General features: G+C 46.7%; 2 protein-coding genes across 5 annotated transcripts in view; one reads left to right on the top strand and one right to left on the bottom strand.

Annotated features, from left to right (window-relative positions):
- dcc (DCC netrin 1 receptor) overlaps nucleotides 1-20932 on the bottom strand; it is a 155402-nt gene that overhangs the window by 77806 nt on the left and 56664 nt on the right. For both annotated transcript variants that reach the window (XM_035608910.2, XM_035608911.2), the window contains exons 4-7: nucleotides 18234-18384; nucleotides 17990-18126; nucleotides 8153-8307; nucleotides 7604-7724 (exon numbers count right to left, since the gene is read on the bottom strand). In XM_035608910.2, the coding sequence (XP_035464803.1) occupies nucleotides 7604-7724; nucleotides 8153-8307; nucleotides 17990-18126; nucleotides 18234-18384 (564 nt within the window). The remainder of the gene's footprint in view (nucleotides 1-7603; nucleotides 7725-8152; nucleotides 8308-17989; nucleotides 18127-18233; nucleotides 18385-20932) is intronic.
- Nucleotides 1451-4124, top strand: LOC118285353 (P32 adhesin-like). 3 transcript variants are annotated; one of them, XM_047329535.1, is made up of 3 exons: nucleotides 1451-2000; nucleotides 2040-2306; nucleotides 2340-4124. In XM_047329535.1, the coding sequence occupies exons 1-3, from the start codon at nucleotides 1712-1714 to the stop codon at nucleotides 2765-2767; spliced, it is 984 nt and encodes a 327-aa protein (XP_047185491.1). In that variant the 5' UTR covers nucleotides 1451-1711; the 3' UTR covers nucleotides 2768-4124. The 3 variants fall into 3 exon arrangements, with proteins under 3 accessions (XP_047185491.1, XP_047185490.1, XP_047185489.1); XM_047329534.1 differs by having other exon boundaries at nucleotides 2040-2327; nucleotides 2361-4124; XM_047329533.1 differs by having other exon boundaries at nucleotides 1452-2000; nucleotides 2040-4124.

Below are 20932 nucleotides of genomic sequence, written 5' to 3'. Positions count from 1 at the left end.
ATAAATAAACATGAATGTCTCACTCTTTTCCACGGTTCTTGATATAAAATAACTGAAGACAACTGTACGCACACGCACACGCACACACACACACACACACACACACACAGAGAGACACACACACACACACAGAGAGAGACACGCCTCATCTCTTCCTCCTACTGCTGACTGATGATGAAGGGGCTGATGGGAAGGTGTTTCATCACAAAGCGGATCAATGTTGGAAGTGACAACACACACACACACACACACACACACACACACACACACACACACACACACACACACGCACACACTATATGGATGACCTTCCACTTTCCCCGATCGATAAAGACCGACGCGGCAGAAACATCAGCGCTATGAGAGGAGAGAAGATAAATATTTCCCTCCCGTCCTCCCTCTGCAGGGCGAGAGAGGCCGGGTTGCAATGTGACGGGAGGGAGAGAGAGAGAGAGACGCTGATGAGAGACATGGAAAAATTATTAATAAGAAGAGGTGGAGGCTGAGAAACTGCTGAACATTTATGAATAAAGTTACATCGCTATAATGGAAAGATTTATTTTTTTTAAATCTCGACGCGGAGAAAACCTGAATTTTTTATGTGACAATGACATGTTTTATTAAAACTTTTTATCATATTCTAATTACTGTTTTTAAAAGTCTAATTATTAATTTAGTTTTGAAAACTTTCACCATCTTCTGCAGCTCTTTTCTTTTCTTTCGTTGCTTCTGAAGTAAAGTCCATGATTATTTCACATTAAAGGTCCTAATCCCTATCCCCCCTCCCCCCGCCGTGCTTTTAATGTGAAACAGCCACACAGGAAGTTGTAAATGACGGCAGCTTAACAGTGATTAAAAAAGTAGAAATGCAGAAAGCAGATGTTTTAAAAGTTTGATATGTAACCACTCATTAAAGACTACGGCTTTGTGTATGTGACATTTCCTGGTCTTTAAAAAAAATGTATTTTTATTATTTTTAGTCGTCACCTTTTTTTCTGTTAAAAAAGTTAAAGGGTCCAATTCACAAAATGATATAAAATGTTATTTTTGGATATATTCACTCTCCTACGACTCTGACTGCCTCTCCCTCCACATCAAGCAGGTCGTATCGAGCCGAGTTTCATTAAATCCGTCCTCTCCAGGCGCTTTGAAGCCGCTTGTGCGGCGTCACTGGGTCGCCGCCGCCCGCCGCTTGCTGCGGATTGAAATGACACTCGAGCCGACAGATCGCTGCCGAGCCTCCATTTGTTTTGTTGTTGTGGAGGCGAGGGAGCGAGACAGAGCAAAGTCAGTGTGCCACTAATCTAAAAAAAAAAAAAAAAAAGTTTGTCGGGAGGAAGAGGGACATGAGGAGGGGCAGAAGGGGGGAGGAGGGAAAGAAAGAGGAGAAGACAAGATGACCAGGAAGAGGAGGAGAAAGACATGACGGATGAGAGGAAGAGGTGGGGAAGGGAGGGAGGAGGAAGAGGAGACTAATAGAAAATAAAGAGGAGAAAGTAAGATGTGGGGAGTTAAGTTTTCGAAAGTTCGGATATTTCATATATATTATAAATCTGACATCATCACACCTGACATCACTTCCTGTGTCTGTGATCTTTCTGACATCACCTACAGTTCTGTTGCTGCTGTGATCTCTTGGAGTCTTAACCTATGAGGGGAGGAGACTTTTTACAGGAACAGCTGAGATAAAAATAGTATCCTCAGTTTGCACATGAAGAAATCCCTGAAGTCCCAAAATCAGACAATCGTCCAGACGTCGTCTTCAGTGACTCTAGAACCAGAGGAAGCAATGTCAACAGCTGCTTCGACTCAAACCAGGTCAGCAGAGACAAACAAAGCACAAGCTGCTATAGAAATGGAAAACCAGTCTCCTGTAGGAACCAACACAAGGACTGAAGAGAGTCAAGTACCATTCATCACCATGCCAGTGCCACAACCAGCCAGCTACATCCATCAAGGTCCAGGCTGCGACACCTACTCAGATCCAGCCTACAACCAAGGTCCAGGCTTTAACTACCAGGGTCCAGCCTACAACCAAGGTCCAGGCTTTAACTACCAGGGTCCAGCCTACAACCAAGGTCCAGGCTTTAACTACCAGGGTCCAGCCTACAACCAAGGTCCAGGCTTTAACTACCAAGGTCCAGCCTACAACCAAGGTCCAGGCTTTAACTACCAGGGTCCAGCCTACAACCAAGGTCCAGGCTTCAACTACCAGGGTCCAGCCTACAACCAAGGTCCAGGCTTCAACTACCAGGGTCCAGCCCAAGGTCCAGGCTTCAACTACCAGGGTCCAGCCTACAACCAAGGTCCAGGCTTCAACTACCAGGGTCCAGCCCAAGGTCCAGGCTTCAACTACCAGGGTCCAGCCTACAACAACTACCAGGTCCAGCCTAATGTCCAACTCATTGACTCACAACAATTTATCCAGAAACAACATTTGAGAGACCTCCATTATCTTGCACTGTCCAAAGATGTGAGGATGCAGGGACATCTCAAACATCAATCAGGCATGAACAAGGAGGCAAGGACGAGACTAACCAGAGAGGTGAAGGAATTGTCCACAGTCAAAAGTTCACTGGTACAGACCAAAAAAGACCTGTCCCGTCTCCGGCAAAAATCCTCTGGCCTTAAAGCAGGATTGTTGCAGATGCAGGAAGACCTGGACAAGGAAATACTCCAGAGGCAGGAAGACTCTCGCCTCCTGGAGTCTCTGAAGAACACCGAGCAGACTCTGGATGACAAAGTAAAAGAGAGAGAAGAAATCTAGGGATGAACTGATGGGGCAAGGTCCAGGATACAACCATGGTCAAGCCAATATCTTCCAGGGTCCAGGCGACAACAACTCCTAAAGTCCAACCTGCAATAAATACAAGGTGCAGTCCGACTCACTGACTCACATCAAGTGATCCAGAAAAACCTTTTGAGAGACGTCCATGATCATTGACCTGTCCAAACATGTGAAGATGAAACAGGATGCTGCCGAAAGGAGAAAAGGAATCCAGGGAGAACTCAGAAGATCGATCAGACATGAAGGAGGCAGAGACGTTCCTAACCAGGCAGGTGGTCCAGGCCAAAGAGGACCTGTCTTGTCTCCTTTAAAAAGCCTCTGGTCTTAAAGTAGGACTTTTGCAGATACAGGAAGACCTGGACAAAAGAGACTCCAGTTGCAGGAAGACTCTCAACACCTGGAATCTCCAAAGAACACCAAGCAGACGACGAAGGAAATATCAAGGAAATGATTCCTCCAGCTCTGTAGAAGAACTGTGGGGACGTAACCTTACTCTGACCTCTCAAATGACATCTCCACCCACTTGTCGAGGCAGATGGCCACTCCCCACCCTCCAGAGTCTGGTTCTGATCCACGTTTCTGCCAATAAAAAGGGGAGTAGTTCCTTGCCACAGTCACCAAACACATGTTCATTGGAAAATAAAGTTGACTTGATCAGGATCCAACCCTGGTTGGCCCGATGATGTAGTGATGAGCACCGTCGCCCCACGGCAAGAAGGTGACGGGCACGAATCCAGGTTCACATCCTTTTTTGTGTTGTTGTTCTGTCGTGCGAGTATGGATTTAATGAATCAGCTGGTAAATATGAAAACAGGAAAATGAAGTTTGTACTTTTTCATATTTTCATCTACTACATTTTGATATTTTGGTTGTTTTAAACAAACACACACACACACACACACACACACACACACACACACACACACACACACACACACACACACACACACACACACACACACACACACACACACACACACACACACACACACACACACACACACACACTCATTTGGTCCTCTCACATGGTAGAAGATGGTGGAGGAGAGGAGGCTACTGTCACCATGGCAACAGACAGAGTCCCCCACCCCCACCACCCACTCCCAACACATTCTCATCCTACACGAACACACACTCCTGTTGTCGAGTGGGGGTAAAGTGTGTGTGTGTGTGTGTGTGTGTGTGTGTGTGTAAAGAGAGCGGAGGTGACGGAGTAAAAGCATTTCTCTGTGTGTGAAAGATAAAGTGTGAGTGTGTGAGTGTGTGTGTGAGTGTGTGATGGGTTTGCTAAGGTCACACTCTCACTGTGGAATACAAATCTGTCATGGCTGACACACTTCCTCCTCTCTCTGTGTCTCTCTGTCTCTCTCTCTCTCGCCCTGCCCTTCGCTTGACCCTCCCGTCTCTTAGTTTCTTTTTTCCTCTTCTCTCTCTCTCGCTCGCTCTCTCTCTCTCTCTCCATCCATCCATATCCTTCCTCCATCTTCTGTTTTCCAGCATCCACTCCAGAACTGTGTTGGGTGATTGGATATTATCTCTCTCTCTATCCATTCTGATCAAACCTCTCTCTCTTCTCTTGTAGCCTGAAAATGATCTGAGATGATATATCTATATATATTGATATATATATATAGATATATCAATATATATTGATATATATAGATATATCAATATATATTGATATATATTGATATAAATATATATTGATATATATTGATATAAATATATATTGATATATAATGTGAATGTGAAGGGTTTGTTAATCACAATATTCAGCAGGTGGCCGCACCATAAGAACACAAATGAAGCTAAATCCACACATATGTTTTCAATTTCAAAACTGAAACCATCTCCGTCCAGACGAGCGTTTCAGCTCCGCATCAGTAACAATCTCTGTCGACACTCTCACACGTCACATGACACATTCACTGAGCACGTGCGCGTCCCACAAATCAGCCGCGGAGCAGCGTTTCCTAGCGTCTCCATTTTTAGCTCTCGAAAACTCCGGATGGGGACGGCAGGCGTAACCGTGGCAACAGGGAGGAGTTTTAAAAAGAAAACAAAAGTGAAGCGAATGTAACATCACAAGATATAAGTGATAATATCAGGAGGAGGAGAAACAGGTCAAGGGAAGTAAGTGGTTTCTCTTTTTAAACTATCGTCATTCCACCGATCAACAAAATATCTCTGAATCTGATTGTAATATCAAATAAATGATGATTTTGCATATTAGTCAACTCATCAGTAGTTTTATAGAATTAATTTGTTAACAAATGTATTAATGGATCAGGTCGAGGTTTAAGGTAAGTCAGAAATGTAAGGAGGAAGAAGAACAGATGAAAAATAAAAACAGGAAACAGAATGAGACCAAAGTCCCGACCTCAAACTCTCTGAGTCTGAGGTTTAAATCCTGATCCAGACTCCAGATCAGATCCAGACCAGGATTTACCTCAGACTGCAGTGCAGAGTGGGCGAGAGAGGACTGAGGAGACTGTAAAACACAGAGAGAGAGAGACACTCCTATATGAATACATTAACTTCTACACTGAACACACACACGCACACACACACACACACACACTCTGAGGGGAGAAGGCTCCGTTCGGGTTCACTCACTGAACTTTGAACCTTTCAGAATCGTTTTCAGCCAAACGAAAGACTGGATCAGAAGTGGAACACGATTGTTTCTCTCATTCTGCACGTCACAGTCGTCTACGTCTTCTGCTCGCTCCGTGTTTCTGCTCCTCCGCGACGGCCATGTTTCTGTTTGCACCTGATCGGCACCGAAGTTCAAACAACTATGATCGTGACACAAATGTTGATGCCAGAGTTTTTCCTGATTCTTCTGAGACTTTCACTCTCAGTCTCAGAGATTTTGCTCAGAAAGAAGCCGAAGACCAAGACAAATCTAAAACAGCAGCAGCTGTGTGTGTGTGTGTGTGTGTGTGTGTGTGTGCGTCTGTGTCTGTGTGTGCGTCTGTGTGTGTGTGTGTGTGTGTGTGTGTGTGTGTGTGTCTGTGTCTGTGTGTGCGTCTGTGTGTGTGTGTGTGTGTGTGTGTGTGTGTGTCTGTGTCTGTGTGTGCGTCTGTGTGTGTGTCTGTGTGTGTGCTTGCGTGCGTGTGTGCGTGTTTCTGTGTGTGTGCGCGTGTGTGTGTGCACTGGTATCATACCTGTCTGTGAAAAGTACTTGTACAAAACCAACACATAATTGTGTGTGTGTGTGTGTGTGTGTGTGTGTGTGTGTGTGTGTGTGTGTGTGTGTGTGTGTATTAAGAGCCACTAGAGGATCAAGAGGCTCGCCTCTGTCAAGGGTAACAAGGTGGTATGCTGACAATCACACACACACACACACACACACACTCACGCCGTGATTTCTCGTGGGAATGTCTGATTGGCCGCTGTGAGCCTGCTAGGATGCTAGGTTCCCGTGGCGATTGTAACCAAGCGATAACACCAACCATCTGACCCTCTTAATGTGGGGTGTGTGTGTGTGTGTGTGTGTGTGTGTGTGTGTGTGTGTTGCCATCTGTGCTGCCGGCTCAGGGGAGAGGCAACACGCTGAACAGTGATTAAAGTAGAGACAAAGAAAGTAGCTGTAGTGTAGCTAACAATCACGTCAGCTAGCGATTCAGTTTCTTAGGCGGTACGTTATTTTACGTTTTGTAACGGAAAGTTTGCTTTAGTGTGATTTGTTATTTGTCTTTGTTTTTTCCCGCCTCCTTTGAAGAGGGTTGTCTAAAGCGTCGGACCTCACGACATTCCTGTTTGCTAACGTTTTCAGAAATGGCGGAGGCCACGGAAGTTTATCTGACATTAGAAAATCAATAGAACAGTTCAGTCTTGTCATATTTATTATGTCTGAGGAAAATGATGTTGCTAACGTGTTAGCGTCTGTGGCTTCTACAAATCAACAGCCATGTTAATATGAGCGTCCATGTTGTGTCCCTCCTCATGAGGTCCATATGAAAACAGCAGATCACACAGTAAGTTAGCTCATTAGCTAAACAACGCAGCATGTTGTTGAAGCAGGAAGGTCACAGGTAAATCAGGAAATGAATTAGTTCGTTCGCCTGGTTTTAACCTACAACGGATCCTGGAGCCACAACAATATCAAGAATGGATGTAACTGTGCGCAATGTCTCTCGCCCCTTTATCATCCTCCCTCTCACACACACACACACACACACACACACACACACACACACACACACACACACACACACACACACACACACACACACACACACACACACACACACACACACACACACACACACACACACACACACACACACACACACGATGTGCTGACTCAAATGTTCTGCAGACCGGCTGAGCTGTACACATTTTAATATCTATCTGTGTGTGTGTGTGTGTGTGTGTGTGTGAGTGGTAGCTCCTGTCACAACACATGACTAACTGAATTTTCACACCAACACAACAAACAGTGACTTTGCCAAAAGCCGCCGACTCCAGCTGCTCCCCGTCTGACGGTGATGTCGCCGCTGACGAATCCCGCCGAGCGCCGCACGAGGCGACGGGGTGACGTCGTCAAACTACACGGGTGGACGAGCGGCCATTTGAATATGAATTTATAACAAAACCAACAGAAAAGGTGTAAATCCAGTGATTCGTTTTTTTACAGGAAACAGCGAGATCAGAGAGGAAATGATGACTGAAATTAAGACGACAGGTGATGACGGTGGGGCGTGTGTGTGTGTGTGTGTGTGTGTGCGTGTGTGCGTGCGTGCGTGCGTGCGTGCGTGTGTGCGTGCGTGCGTGCGTGTGTGCGTGCGTGCGTGTGCGTGGTCCTACCTGGCTCTCGGAGCAGCAGCTGAGCCATCGCCTGCGAGCTGCCGGCTGAGTTCTCAGCGACGCACTGATAGAATCCTTCGTCTGACTTCACCAGACCCAGGATCTGCAGGTTGCTGCCGTCCTGAACAACAACAACAACAACAACAACAATCAGACACACACACAGAAGTGTTTCATAAAACATACAGCAAGTGTGTGTGAGAGACCGAGGGAATGTTGTTGCTTTACAGACGATTAGGGGATTAGAGTTTGTGAGTGATGCTCATATTGTGAGATTATGTAGAACAAGGGATTAATGTCAACCACCGCCGTGATTCTCTCACTCTGTTTCCGCTCTCTCACTTCCTGTTGTGTGTCTGTTCGTTTACAACCTGCGAGTCTTGTTGTTGTTATAAAATTCACTTATGGGTCATAATCAAGGCTGTGAATATAAACATGAAAGTATGAGTCGAGTGAGTTCGTATCACGTGGTTATTCATTCAGATTTGATTTCATGTTCCCACGCGTCTACGCTCAGATGTGTGGATTCAGTGTTCATGTCGGACTCACCACGATCTGGAAGTAGTCGCTGGGAATGACTTCCTCTCCGTTCTTGGTCCAGCGGACGGTCGGCGGCGGGTTCCCCGTCACGGCGCACTCCAGCTCGATGTCGGTCGACTCGTAGGCCAACGTGTTGGTCGGGTAGTTGAGGAACTGAGGAGGAACTGCAGGAAGACACGAGCACACACACCCTCAACACCTACACACACCTTGACCTTCACGGTCAGGTTTCACATCGCCACCTCGCTTATTTACCGACTAATTAACACAATTACAAACTCCTCGTGTCTGCTCTCATCACCGCCCGCCGGTCGCCGCACGTTCAGCTCCTCGTCGTCGGCGGCGGCAAAATTGGTTTGACACCTTCGGGTTTGTCGCTAACTTCCGGACACATTTAAAACCTTTAGCGTACAAGGTGAACACAGAAGAGATCGTGGATCATAGTTTAATTACCCAGGTAGTTTTGATTTCTGTTTGATCAGCAGGTCTGGACGTGGACATGTGAGGAGTCAAAAAAAGACGTACGCTGAAAACAGTCAAGAGAGTTCAAATGGACCGGCGACGACGGGAACGTCTCGTAACTGTCGACGAGAAGACGCCATGTCACGGCTTCCTGAGTTCTACATGTGTGACCTAGGATTCAATATGACGGAGGCGAAACACAAGCAGGTGACAGAGAATGAAACAGAACAAGACATGAATATAAAGCAAGAGAGGGGGAAACGAGAGTGACTCGGGAAAGAAGAAACAGAAGAGAGCCAGAGAAGGTGTAAAGTTTGTGGAGGCGGTGAGTTGTGTCTCCCATCGATACGTCATTATGTGGAGGTGTAACTTTATCACTGCAGTAATGCTCTAATTAACAGCTAATGATTTCCTTTAAACTCCGCTACACACACATACACACACACACACATACACACACACACGCACGCACAAGCACGCACGCGCACACACACACACACACACACACACACACAATCACACACTCTCACACACACACACACACACACACACACACACACACACACACACACACACACACAATCACACACTCTCACACACGCACACACACACACACACACACACAAAACCCGGGAATCCGTCGGAGACGCGGGAGGACGGATCGTAAACCAATCAGCAGCCTCCGCGTCGCAGCGAGCGGCTGCAGTTCCTCCGACGTCCACCAGTCGCTGCTGTGGTCTAACATACGACGACATGTCGGACTCCACTTCGTCACGATACACACTCGCCCTCTCTCTGCTGGATTTACGACTGACGTGACGACTGACAGAAATCTTTTCTGATATTCAGTCAACTAATAAAAAGAGGATTTAATGTAATCTGACAAACGAAGGCAATTTCGATGCAGTGAGGAAATAATCTCTCGGTCTCACACACACACAGTTGTGTCTCCATGACGTCTGAGGACATTGTATTAACTTATATTAATCAACTCATACATTAAACATAACCACTACTTCCCTTTACCCTCAACTTAGATCATGTATTCAGCTTAAAAGGAAAGGAATTTAGATATATGGGCTTTTTGTCCCCATAAGGAAGAGAAGACCTCGGTCCCCACAACACACACGCACACACACACGCGCACACGCGCACACACGCACACACACACACACACACACACACACACACACACACACACACACACACACACACACACACACACACACACACACACACACACACACACACACACACACACACACACACACACACACACACACACACTCTGTATCAGTGATGCCTCTATAGCCGCACCATAATAACTTCCACTTAGCATTCAAATGGAAATGTGCTTCCATCATTCATTTCAATGAACATCTGCTGTGTGTGTGCATGCGTGTGTGTGATGATGACACCTACTGAAGGACACACACACACATGCACACACTCACAGTGCGTGAACAGAAACTCGTTAGCGACCTCTGTCAATCTGATCTTAACCACCAATTATCTGTCATTAACGAAAACACACACACACACACACACACACACACACACACACACACACACACACACACACACACACACACACACACACACACACACACACACACACACACACACACACACACACACACACACACACACACACACACACACACACACACACACCATGTCTCACTTTGCGAACATGTCAGCAACAGTCAATGGGCCGTAATGTCGCCGTCATCGGAGGATGAAGGACTAACACGTCTGTTGCAAACGCCGATGACATCGTTATGATTATTAACAACGTGCCTTCAGAACCACGGGAAATATTAAATTTATCCAATATAAATATATATTAATGCCACAATTACATAAACAGACTCGTCAGATTATTGTTTTGTTATTATTCATATGTTGCGTGGATATTTGAGTCAATAAAAGCTCCTTCCTCTGATCCTCTTCTGTAAAACACACAGTTCCTGACCAGGATTAAAGTGAAGTGATTTTCAGAGAGATCAGTGATTACGGGGCCGATGAAGGTCGGACCACCGGGGAACACTGAGAAATAAAATCATTTTCTGTAAATTAAATCATAGAACACAGGAACAGTCGTAATATTTAACGTCGGCTACACAGAGAATGAGCTCCTTAATTTCTAATCTCCTGCTTCAAAAAGCAGATTTGATGATATTTCTGCTCCTGTTTGATGTTTACACCGTTTGTTCCTGCGTGATTATTCACTTTTATCGGAGCAACGACAGAATCGTGTGACGCTCAACAGGAGGTTTCTTATTCCAATAGCTTCTATAGTTCAAGCTTTGCAAATTTATTTGACATAACTCCTGACTGGCTATGCTCTGCCGTGCGAACACAGATGTGAAGGAAAGCTGATGCTATTCGGGGGGATTTCTTCCTCAGCTGCAGCTTCACAGCAGGAAGACATAGACGTCCAGCTGGTTGCCATGGCAGCAGTGGTGGTCATCGTGGCGGCGGGATGCCACACTGGTGTCTAATTACTTTCTAGCAGGTTTGACCCAAATGTGGTCGGATCAGCGCTGTCGTGTTCCCGCGGAGGCAAAGACGCCTGTCGGTCTGTCGGTCTGACGGTCGACCTCGCCTGACGGTCGACCTCGCCGGTCGGTCGACCTCGCCTGATGGTCGACCTCGCCGGTCGGTCGACCTCGCCTGATGGTCGACCTCGCCTGACGATCGACCTCGCCTGACGGTCCACAGCTGGACGCGTCGTCCGGGGGTAAACAACCACTGCTGCCATGGCAACCAGCTGGACGTCTATGACAAATCACCCAGAAAGAAGAAACCAACACAGACAAGTCGCAGATACAAACTGGCAGAGAGAGATTTGTGATTTCACTGTAACATCAGTCTGACAGATTGTGCCGAAACTGAAGAACGGAGTCACGACGACCTTCACTCCTCGAAACATTCCCAAAAAAAGCAGCAGCATAATTATTGCATCAAGTCTCTGAGAGGAAACCCCACAGATGGCAGGATTAGGGACGGAGAACAGGAAGCAGACAGACGGCCAGTTGACCCGGCAAGAAGGAAACGCCAGTCTCCCAAGATTCCTCACAAACGTCCAAACAAAATCCGCAAATACGCCAAGAGAGACGGCGGCGGCAGATGGCGAGAAGGAAACAGATGTCTGGAACCGATCGCCTCACACTTTCCACTCTCGTGAGGCGCTTTCTCCTCCGAGTGGCCAAACAAGAGCGAGATGTTTCTCCACAAGGTCACGTGTGGCGAGGAGTCATTGTTGAAAAGCAGGTGCTGAGGGGTTAAGCTGGAACAGAAGAGCATGATGGGTAGAACACGCCAGGTCACTCCTGTCTGGGTCATGTTAAGTCCCTTTCACCCCTTTTCCCCCCTCTGTGACTTGATTGAGTTCAAATCCTGGATTACGAAGCTTAAAGAAACAAAAGACGGGTGAGGTTGATTTGATTGGTCGCACGGGGTCGACCGAGCGAGCGCATTATGAGCCGGCGGTCAGGCAGAAAGAAAGAAATGAGCGGCAGCAGCAGCGGCTCTGGACAGACTGAGATTGTAACGTGACCAAAGAGCCGGCGGCGCGTTTTAATCTGAAAACACCGAACAAGTGGTGATTTAAGTGACGATGTTGGCGAGTGGTTCACTGAGGAGGCAGAGAGAAATGGTTTTTCATTCTCAGGGTCTAAACTGCAGCGTGAGGTTCCATCAGCCACACGCAACCTGTAGCTGCCGGCTGTTTTTCCGTGAAGCCGCACAGGAGAGTTTTATGGAGAGGAAACAAAAAGCTGAGCTTCTCGTGGAGCCGAGAGAGAGAAGATCAGCGAGCAGAGTCGTGGCTGAGGCAACAATGTGCAGACCTGCTGAAGGTGGCGATGCTCCTTTCACGATCTTTAGACCCAACCCGCGACCCAAGATGGCCCCCAACAACCCAAGATGGCCCCCAACAACACAAGATGGCCCCCAACAACCCATGATGGCCCCCAACAACCCAAGATGGCCCCCAACAACACAAGATGGCCCCAAACAACACAAGATGGCCCAAAACAACCCAAGATGGCCCCCAACAACCCAAGATTGCCCCAAACAACACAAGATGGCCCAAAACAACCCAAGATGGCCCCCAACAACCCAAGATGGCCCCAAAAAACACAAGATGGCCCCCAACAACCCATGATGGCCCCAAACAACACAAGATGGCCCCCAACAACCCATGATGGCCCCCAACAACCCATGATTGCCCCCAACAACCCAAGATGGCCCCAAACTAGACCCATCCATCGTCTACCACTTTATCCATTTAAGGGTCGCTGGAGCCAATCCCAGCTGACATTGGGCGAGAGGCGGGGTTCACCCTGGACAGGTCCCAGCCTATCACAGGGCCACGTTCAGAGACAAACAACCATTCACTCTCATATTCACACCTACGGTCAATTTAGAGTCTCAATGAACCTGACCCCATTCTCATGTCTCTGGACTGTGGGAGGAAGACGGAGAACCTGGAGAGAACCCACGCACACACGGGGAGAACATGCAAACTCCACACAGAAAGGCCCTGGTTGGTTGAACCGGGACGTGAACCCAGAACCTTCTTGCTGTAAAACTCTTGTGATTTTATTCCCATATTGGAAATTTGTCTGCGACAGTGAAATACTTGAAAAGTCTAAATCTGGAAACAACATTTGTGTAAAACTACATCACAGAAAATGTCTAAAGAGGACGATTGAGAGCCACAACTAATTGAACGTCATAAACTTTAATTGCTGCGTCTATATATGAATATCTGCCTTTAATATCATATCTTCTCTGCGTCATCAGGCCTCGACGTCGTGGATTTACTGCGGCGGAATCATTAGTGTGAAAAGACTTTTAGGTACGAAACCTTTTATTAGGCCGTCGCCTCTCACATAACACTTTACTGCTGTTTACTGACAAACTGAGCTGCTGTTAACAGTGAGTAGTTCGCTCCGAGAGACAGTTAACGCTCTGTTCCCGCCACCGTCCCCTGGTGCTGCAAATTCATTTGAAGTTATTTTGGAAAACCGCTTCCAGGACAGGTTCATTTGAAACGGAGCCACGAAGAGGAGCAGCTCCGTGTGACTCAGGTGGGCGGAGTCAAATCCTCGGTATGGATGAAGCTCTGTGACCCCGCCCCCTCCTCTCTCTCTCTCTCTCTCTCTCTCTCTCTCTCTCTCTCTCTTGTCTTTCAGGCGTCGGCTCCGTCTCTCCTGGCGAGCGGCGGCGAGCGGCCTGCCGGTGGATCACTGGGGGAGTTTGGCAGCTTGTTAAATGTTTTCGAAAACCACCCACAGTAATTCACAGAGCCCGTAATTAATCAGGAGAGGAGCCCCGCCGGCCACGGCCGTGGAGGCTGTGTGTGTGTATGTGTGTGCGAGAGTGTGTGTGAGTGTGTGTGTGTGTGTGTGTGTGTGTGTGTGTGTGAGAGTGTGTTACTATGTGTGTGAGTGAGAGTGTGTGTGTGTGAGTGTGTTACTATGTGTGTGTGTGTGTGTGTGTGTGTATGTGTGTGTGAGAGTGTTACTATGTGTGTGTGTGTGTGTGTGTGTGTGTGTGTGTGTGTGTGTGTGTGTCGTCCTTCCTATCGAGGGACTTCATGACTCCAAAGTGAAGTGAGACAATCACCGCAAACCACAGAGACTAAAACGATCTGCATTTTATTGCCTTGAATGAAGTGTGTGTATGTGTGTGTGTGTGTGTGTGTGTGTGTGTGTGTGTGTGTGTGTGTTTGTGCGTCTGATTGATTTTTAGCCGCATTGGCGACGTTTCAATTAACATCGAAACCGCCTCGTATTTCAAACACGAGCGCCGTAAAAAGGTTTCGGCTCAGCTGCCGCAGGATTGACTCACTGGTTTCATGGGAGAAGAAGAAGAAGAAGAGGTAGAGGAAGAGGAAGAAGATGTAGAGGAAGAGGAGGAAGAGGAGGAAGAGGTAGAGGAAGAGGAAGAAGAGGTAGAGGAAGAGGAAGAGGAAGAAGAGGTAGAGGAAGAGGAAGAAGAGGTAGAGGAAGAGGAAGAGGAAGAGGAAGAAGAGGTAGAGGAAGAGGAAGAAGAAGAAGAGGTAGAGGAAGAGGAAGAAGAAGAAGAAGAAGAAGAGGAGCGGTGAGGTCACAGGTTGAAGTGAGGGGATCTCACAGATCAGTTAAAGACGATGATGATGTCAGCTGTTCACACATGATGATGACGTGTGTGATGTTGATACGGAAGATTTTTCAAAAGCAAAACAGTTTTTCCCTGCAAAAGAAATCAGCTCCTCCTTGTGTTAGTTAGTCTGCACCAGTCAACCCCCCCCCCCCCCCCCGTCTGCAGGCAGGACTCCAAGGTCTGTAATCAATGTTGCTGGTGGCGCTAGCATTAGCACGAGTGATAAGCGGCGACGGCGGCACAAGAACCACAACGCCGACGACATCGACGTCGTACATGAATGAGATTTACGTCTCTGCAGTGGCAGTAAACACAACGTGGAGGCTGCAGATAAACTGCGCTTCAATCAGAGCTGAACAAGCTGATGGACGCTGACTCACACACACACACACACACACACACACACACACACACACACACACACACACACACACACACACACACACACACACACACACACACACACACACACACACACACACACAGCGGAGACACCATGGAGACAGATATTCTGTCCGTTTGATGACGACGTTATTCCCAGAGAGATAAACACGCCCGGAGAGACGCAGGTTTTCTTGGGACACCATGCACTGACCACTTGTTGATCTGATATTTTGTAGTATTTTTTCCCATATTATAGTAAATCCCGCTATTTTCTTACTGGACTCGACCCGGTGATGTCTCTCGTCCACCCTCCTTCTTTCTTCTTTTCTGTTCTTTCTTTTCCCATTAGGGCGCTAACGTCGGCAGATTTGTGCCGAGAGCCGCACGCTGGATATTTGACTGACAGCAGTTTTTTCTTCTTCCTCATCGCGTTCATTAAGCCGCTAACAGGAAGCGACTAACGAGCCGGGGCCGCACTCGTTATTATGGCAAACCACACAAACATCCGTTCTCCTAATCATCCAATCACGGTCGCTGCCCTGTGGAGTCCACACACACACACACACACACACACACACACACACACACACACACACACACACACACACACACACACACACACACACACACACACACACACACACACACACACACACACACACACACACACACACACACACACACACACACACACACACACACACACACACACACACACACACACACACACCGTACATCACCACGCTGGGGAGATTCATCAGCGTCTAACTGCCTCCCCTTGGACAAACAAAGTGTAATGGGGCATATTAGCTCGACACAATTCTTCTTTATTGGTTTAATGTAAACGCAGGACGGAGACTGTGTACGGACAACATGGAAATTATTATTTTATTATTGTATCCGTGGGGCCTTTTATGTTTCACACTTAACCACCGACTGGTGATAAATTCTGCGGAGCTATTTTTTAAACACGACCTCAACAGACCTTCTCCCTCCAACATGAATCAGGAGGGTTTCATTTAAAAAATCCATTAAAATGAATCAATAAATATCTATGTAGTTTATGACTTCTCGTCAATATAGTTCGGTAAATGATGTTGGACACGCATTTATATATATACTACAAACTTATGTTGGGAATTTGTACATATACATATATCAACAGTATATATATTTTCGTGTGTATGTATATGTATGTGTATAAATGTTTTGTTTGCTTTTTCCTTTGTTAAAAATGAAAAAAACTCAAAAAAAAAAATAAACTAATACAAATTAGTTTATGAATAAGTAGCATGTAAAAAAACATACAAAATATACATAATGCAGCATATGTATGATAATCTCAAATAATGATGATCACAGTTTGTTTTGTACAGAATTACTTTATCATTTTTTCCAATTATAACGCCGCCTCTGTTTCATTAAACGTTCAATCAGCAGAACAAAAAGCTTATCGAGCGAATTCATGACAAAACACCAACACGGATGTTTTCTCGGATCATTTTTCTCTAACCCCGTTCAAACGTCAACGTCTCCGGAGGATGAAGTCTGGACATCGTCCGGAGTTTGTGCCTCACAACAAGAGGTTGTGTACAGGAAATACTCTGGTTGTGTACAGGAAATACTCTGGTGGAGTACAGGAAATACTCTGGTGGAGTACAGGAAATACTCTGGTGGAGTACAGGAAATACTCTGGAGGCGTACAGGAAATACTCTGGTGGAGTACAGGAAATACTCTGGTGGCGTACAGGAAATACTCTGGTGGCGTACAGGAAATACTCTGGTGGCGTACAGGAAATACTCTGGTGGCGTACAGGAAATACTCTGGTGGCGTACAGGAAATACTCTGGTGGAGTACAGGAAATACTCTGGTGGCGTACATGAAATACTCTTCTGTGGGGGCGATGTCACGTGTTGTTTGACTCGCGTTGTGAGAGGAAGAAGTTGAGGACAGAGCTACAGGAGACCACGTCCTCTGAAGGACATCAACTATCAGATATCGTCATTAGACCGAAGCTCAAATGGCCACGAATTAGTCCTCGATGTGACAGACGAGAGACAGATCTCCGTCATTAGTTCGAATGAGGCCCGTTCTCCAACACGACGACTCCCGGAAAACAAACCGCAAGTCGACGCACTACGTGACACAATGTCACGATCCTGATCCATGACTCGAATGAAACAGTCGCTCAGTAACTTGTGTATAAATACATGAACAAAAAACTGAGCCGTTAAGTGTTCTCTGAGAAATAAAATCAACGGCTCAGTAGAAAAACTCTTATCTTAACATATTGTAAAACTTTACACCTTTACACCCCGGAATGATTACAGAAAAAGAAATATCTATATCTATATATCTATATATATAGAGAGATATATATATATTTATGTCAATGCTGTCTGCTTCTACAATCAGATCAGTCTGGATTCACCTGAGAGCGTCGGCAGCTGTAATATGAATCCGGCAGCAGTCAGACGATGAACACGAGCATTTTTTATTTATGAAAATCCTCCCGGAGCAAACAGACGTCTGCGATTTTTTATTCTTATTTTTGTTTTCCACGGCTGCACTTGATTCCGGATGTGAGTCCGTGTCCCTGAGTGTCGGAGGCTTCCTGTCAGCGCAGGGATGTGGACCATTTCTTTGTTCGCCCCCTTTTCTTTATTGTAATGGTTTCGAGGAGGCCGCGAACAGTTCCTGGTCTGGAGTTTTATATTTCTTATTTCTTATTTCTTATTTCTTCCCATGGGAGCGTTGCGAAGTGACACGGCCTCATTTATTCGTTCGCCCACACAACTGAAGGCGTTTGTGTTCTGTGTCCACGTGGTCGTAACGTCACTCACCCAGCACACTGAGCTCCGCCTGGGCCGTGATGTTCTGGTTCTTGTTGGCGGCCGCGCAGCTGTAGACGCCGGAGTCGTCGTCGGTGACGCTGCGGATGATCAGGTTACTGCCCGCCAGCAGGGAGTACTTCTTGTTCCTGTTGGGGGAGACAACAGAGGAGCGCCGTGATGCATTCAATGCGTCTCTGCACGTGGGATCTGTGGGATGACGCGTGTGACTCGTGAACAGTAACCGAGGACGCACCAGCTCTGGATCTGCTCGTCGCCTCTCGTCCACTGGACGCTGGGAGTCGGGTAACCGGAGGCGGAACACTCCAGCACGGCGTCGGTTCCCAGCAGAGCCGCCACTCGGGACGGACGCTGGAGGAACTGGAGGTTCCTGCTCACGCCGGGTTCTGAGGAAGAGAGAGAGGAGACGGGAGTTAGAGTCTGTATTCTGAGATGACTCGTCACATGGTGGAGATGTCACTTCGAAACCGAGGGCATTTTTCCTCCGCCGCCGCCGCCGCGCTTGAGAATTTCCTTTTTTAAGATGGTGGAACCTGCCGATAAGGTCACGGCTCGCTTGTGTCTGCTTTCCACTTCAGGAGGAGGAGGTCACGTCTCATTCTTCGACACCAAACCGTTTCTTCTTCAAGGTGCGAAAGACATGAGCTCGAGAGACGTGAGAACATTTGGGCTGGAACTGTGGATATGTAATGTGTATGTTTCTGTACAGTTTGGACATCAGGTGTTTTCATAAATGTAAAGTTGCGTCAATCCAGAAGTGGGCGGAGCTGACGATGTCGACTGACACTGATGATTGTGAGAGACGGCACACACACACACACACACACACACACACACACACACACACACACACACACACACACACACACACACACACACACACACACACACACACACACACACACACACACACACACACACACACACACACACACACACACACACACACACACACACACACACACACACACACCCCCGCCCCCCCCGGTTGCGTTCGCCCTCCGGTCGGCCCGAGGGCTGGAAAAGTTCTCAAAGAGAGACAAGACAATTTTCTTCAAAGGGGAGGAAGGAATTCACTGCAACACACACACGCACACACACACACACACACACGCACACACACACACACACACGGCTGTGGCTCAGCAGGTAGAGTCGGCGAGCGTCCACCAACACGAAGGTCGGCGGTTCGAATGCCGACGTGTCCTTGGGGAAGACACTTAACCCTGACTCGCCTCTGGCGTTTCTTCTGGCAGCGCATGGACATGATGGGAAAAAGCTCGGTCAATAGCAGCGCTGTGTGAGTGTGTGTGTGCGAGTAAATGGACTAGCGCACAAACACACACACACACACACACACACTGTAAGGGTTCAATATTATGGAAGAAAACACAAAAGAAACTGAAAACAAGAAAATCAGCAGCAACTTGAGTCAGAAGAAGACGAAGAAGCAGAAGAAGATGAAGAGATGATGAAGTGATGAGCAGATGACAGATGAATAAAGAAACGAGGATCACAGAGATAATCACTGAACGACAACGTGACGTCTTTAATGTTTCCACAGACACGCTGCTTCAAGTGGCTGAGGCAAATGAGATGATCCACCAACGCTGCTGGCATCACACACACACACACACATCACACACACACACACATCACACACACACACACACACATCACACACACACACACATCACACATCACACACACACACACATCACACATCACACACACACACACATCACACACACACACACATCACACATCACACACATACACACACACACATCAAACACACACACACACACACATCACACACACACACATCACACACACACACACACACACACACACACTCCGTTCTGCACAACGCGTCACTCGTGCCAAACTCTGCCTCTTCTTTTTCAAAACCTCGTCTCTTTAGAACTCAGTGTTTCTGTCCAATGGACCAGTGAAGACGTGTTGGAGGAAACTGGATCACGTTCAGAGGCAACGAGGTTTTGTTTGTTTGTGAGTGAATGGATGAAGCGTTGATGAACGACAGTGGAGGAATCAACCATCAAACGCTGGTTCATAATGTCAGTGGCCCTGAAGAGCAAAACACAACCACAGATCAGAACACACCGACGACGTTTTACTGTTGTGTTTCCTGTTTTACTGTTGTGTTTCCTGTTGTTTCCTGTTTTGCCGTTGTGTTTCCTGTTTTACTGTTGTGTTTCCTGTTTTACTGTTGTGTTTCCTGTTGTGTTTCCTGTTGTACTGTTGTATTTCCTGTTTTACTGTTGTGTTTTCTGTTGTGTTTCCTGTTTTGCTGTTGTGTTTCCTGTTTTACTGTTGTGTTTCCTGTTGTTTCCTGTTTTACTGTTGTGTTTTCTGTTGTGTTTCCTGTTTTACTGTTGTGTTTCCTGTTGTTTCCTGTTTTACTGTTGTGTTTCCTGTTTTACTGTTGTGTTTCCTGTTGTTTCCTGTTTTACTGTTGTTTCCTGTTGTGTTTCCTGTTGTGTTTCCTGTTTTGCTGTTGTGTTTCCTGTTTTCTCTTTTCTTCTTCCAGCGTCTCTGAACTGTAAGGGTGAAGGTGAACCGTCCCTTTTAACGTGGAGGATTTATTTTGTTCACCATGCAGACGAACAGGTTTTTAGTGGATTCAGTCGAAACAATAACTGATTGTGAATCTGTTTGTGTCCGACCTTGTTACGTTATTTCATTTCAACCTGTGGAAAGGATGTTGTGTGCTCAAGTCAAACTAGATTTTTTATAAGTAAAGGAAACAAACCAGAAGCTTTCTTCAGAAAGGTCTTGTTCTGACTCATCGTGTCTGCAACAACGGTTTTTTTATTTTTTTATTTTTTCCTTCAGTAAAATTAATGAAACAACCTCTGAGCCATGAATCCTAAGTTTAAATAAAGAAAGCCTCATTGTCAAAGCTGGGAACAA

The sequence above is a fragment of the Scophthalmus maximus genome, chromosome 20 (assembly GCF_022379125.1).
Source record: "Scophthalmus maximus strain ysfricsl-2021 chromosome 20, ASM2237912v1, whole genome shotgun sequence".
NCBI classification, from domain to species: Eukaryota; Metazoa; Chordata; class Actinopteri; order Pleuronectiformes; family Scophthalmidae; genus Scophthalmus; species Scophthalmus maximus.
Note: the sequence above shows the minus strand (reverse complement) of the source record. Positions and strands in the feature narration are given on the sequence as shown.

Bases quoted from the DNA above. Each gene is read 5' to 3' on its own strand.
- LOC118285353 (XM_047329533.1), top strand. From the start codon at position 1,712: ATGAAGAAATCCCTGAAGTCCCAAAATCAGACAATCGTCCAGACGTCG. The intron at 2,001-2,039 runs GTCCAGGCTTTA...CCTACAACCAAG, and splicing joins AGATCCAGCCTACAACCAAG to GTCCAGGCTTTAACTACCAG.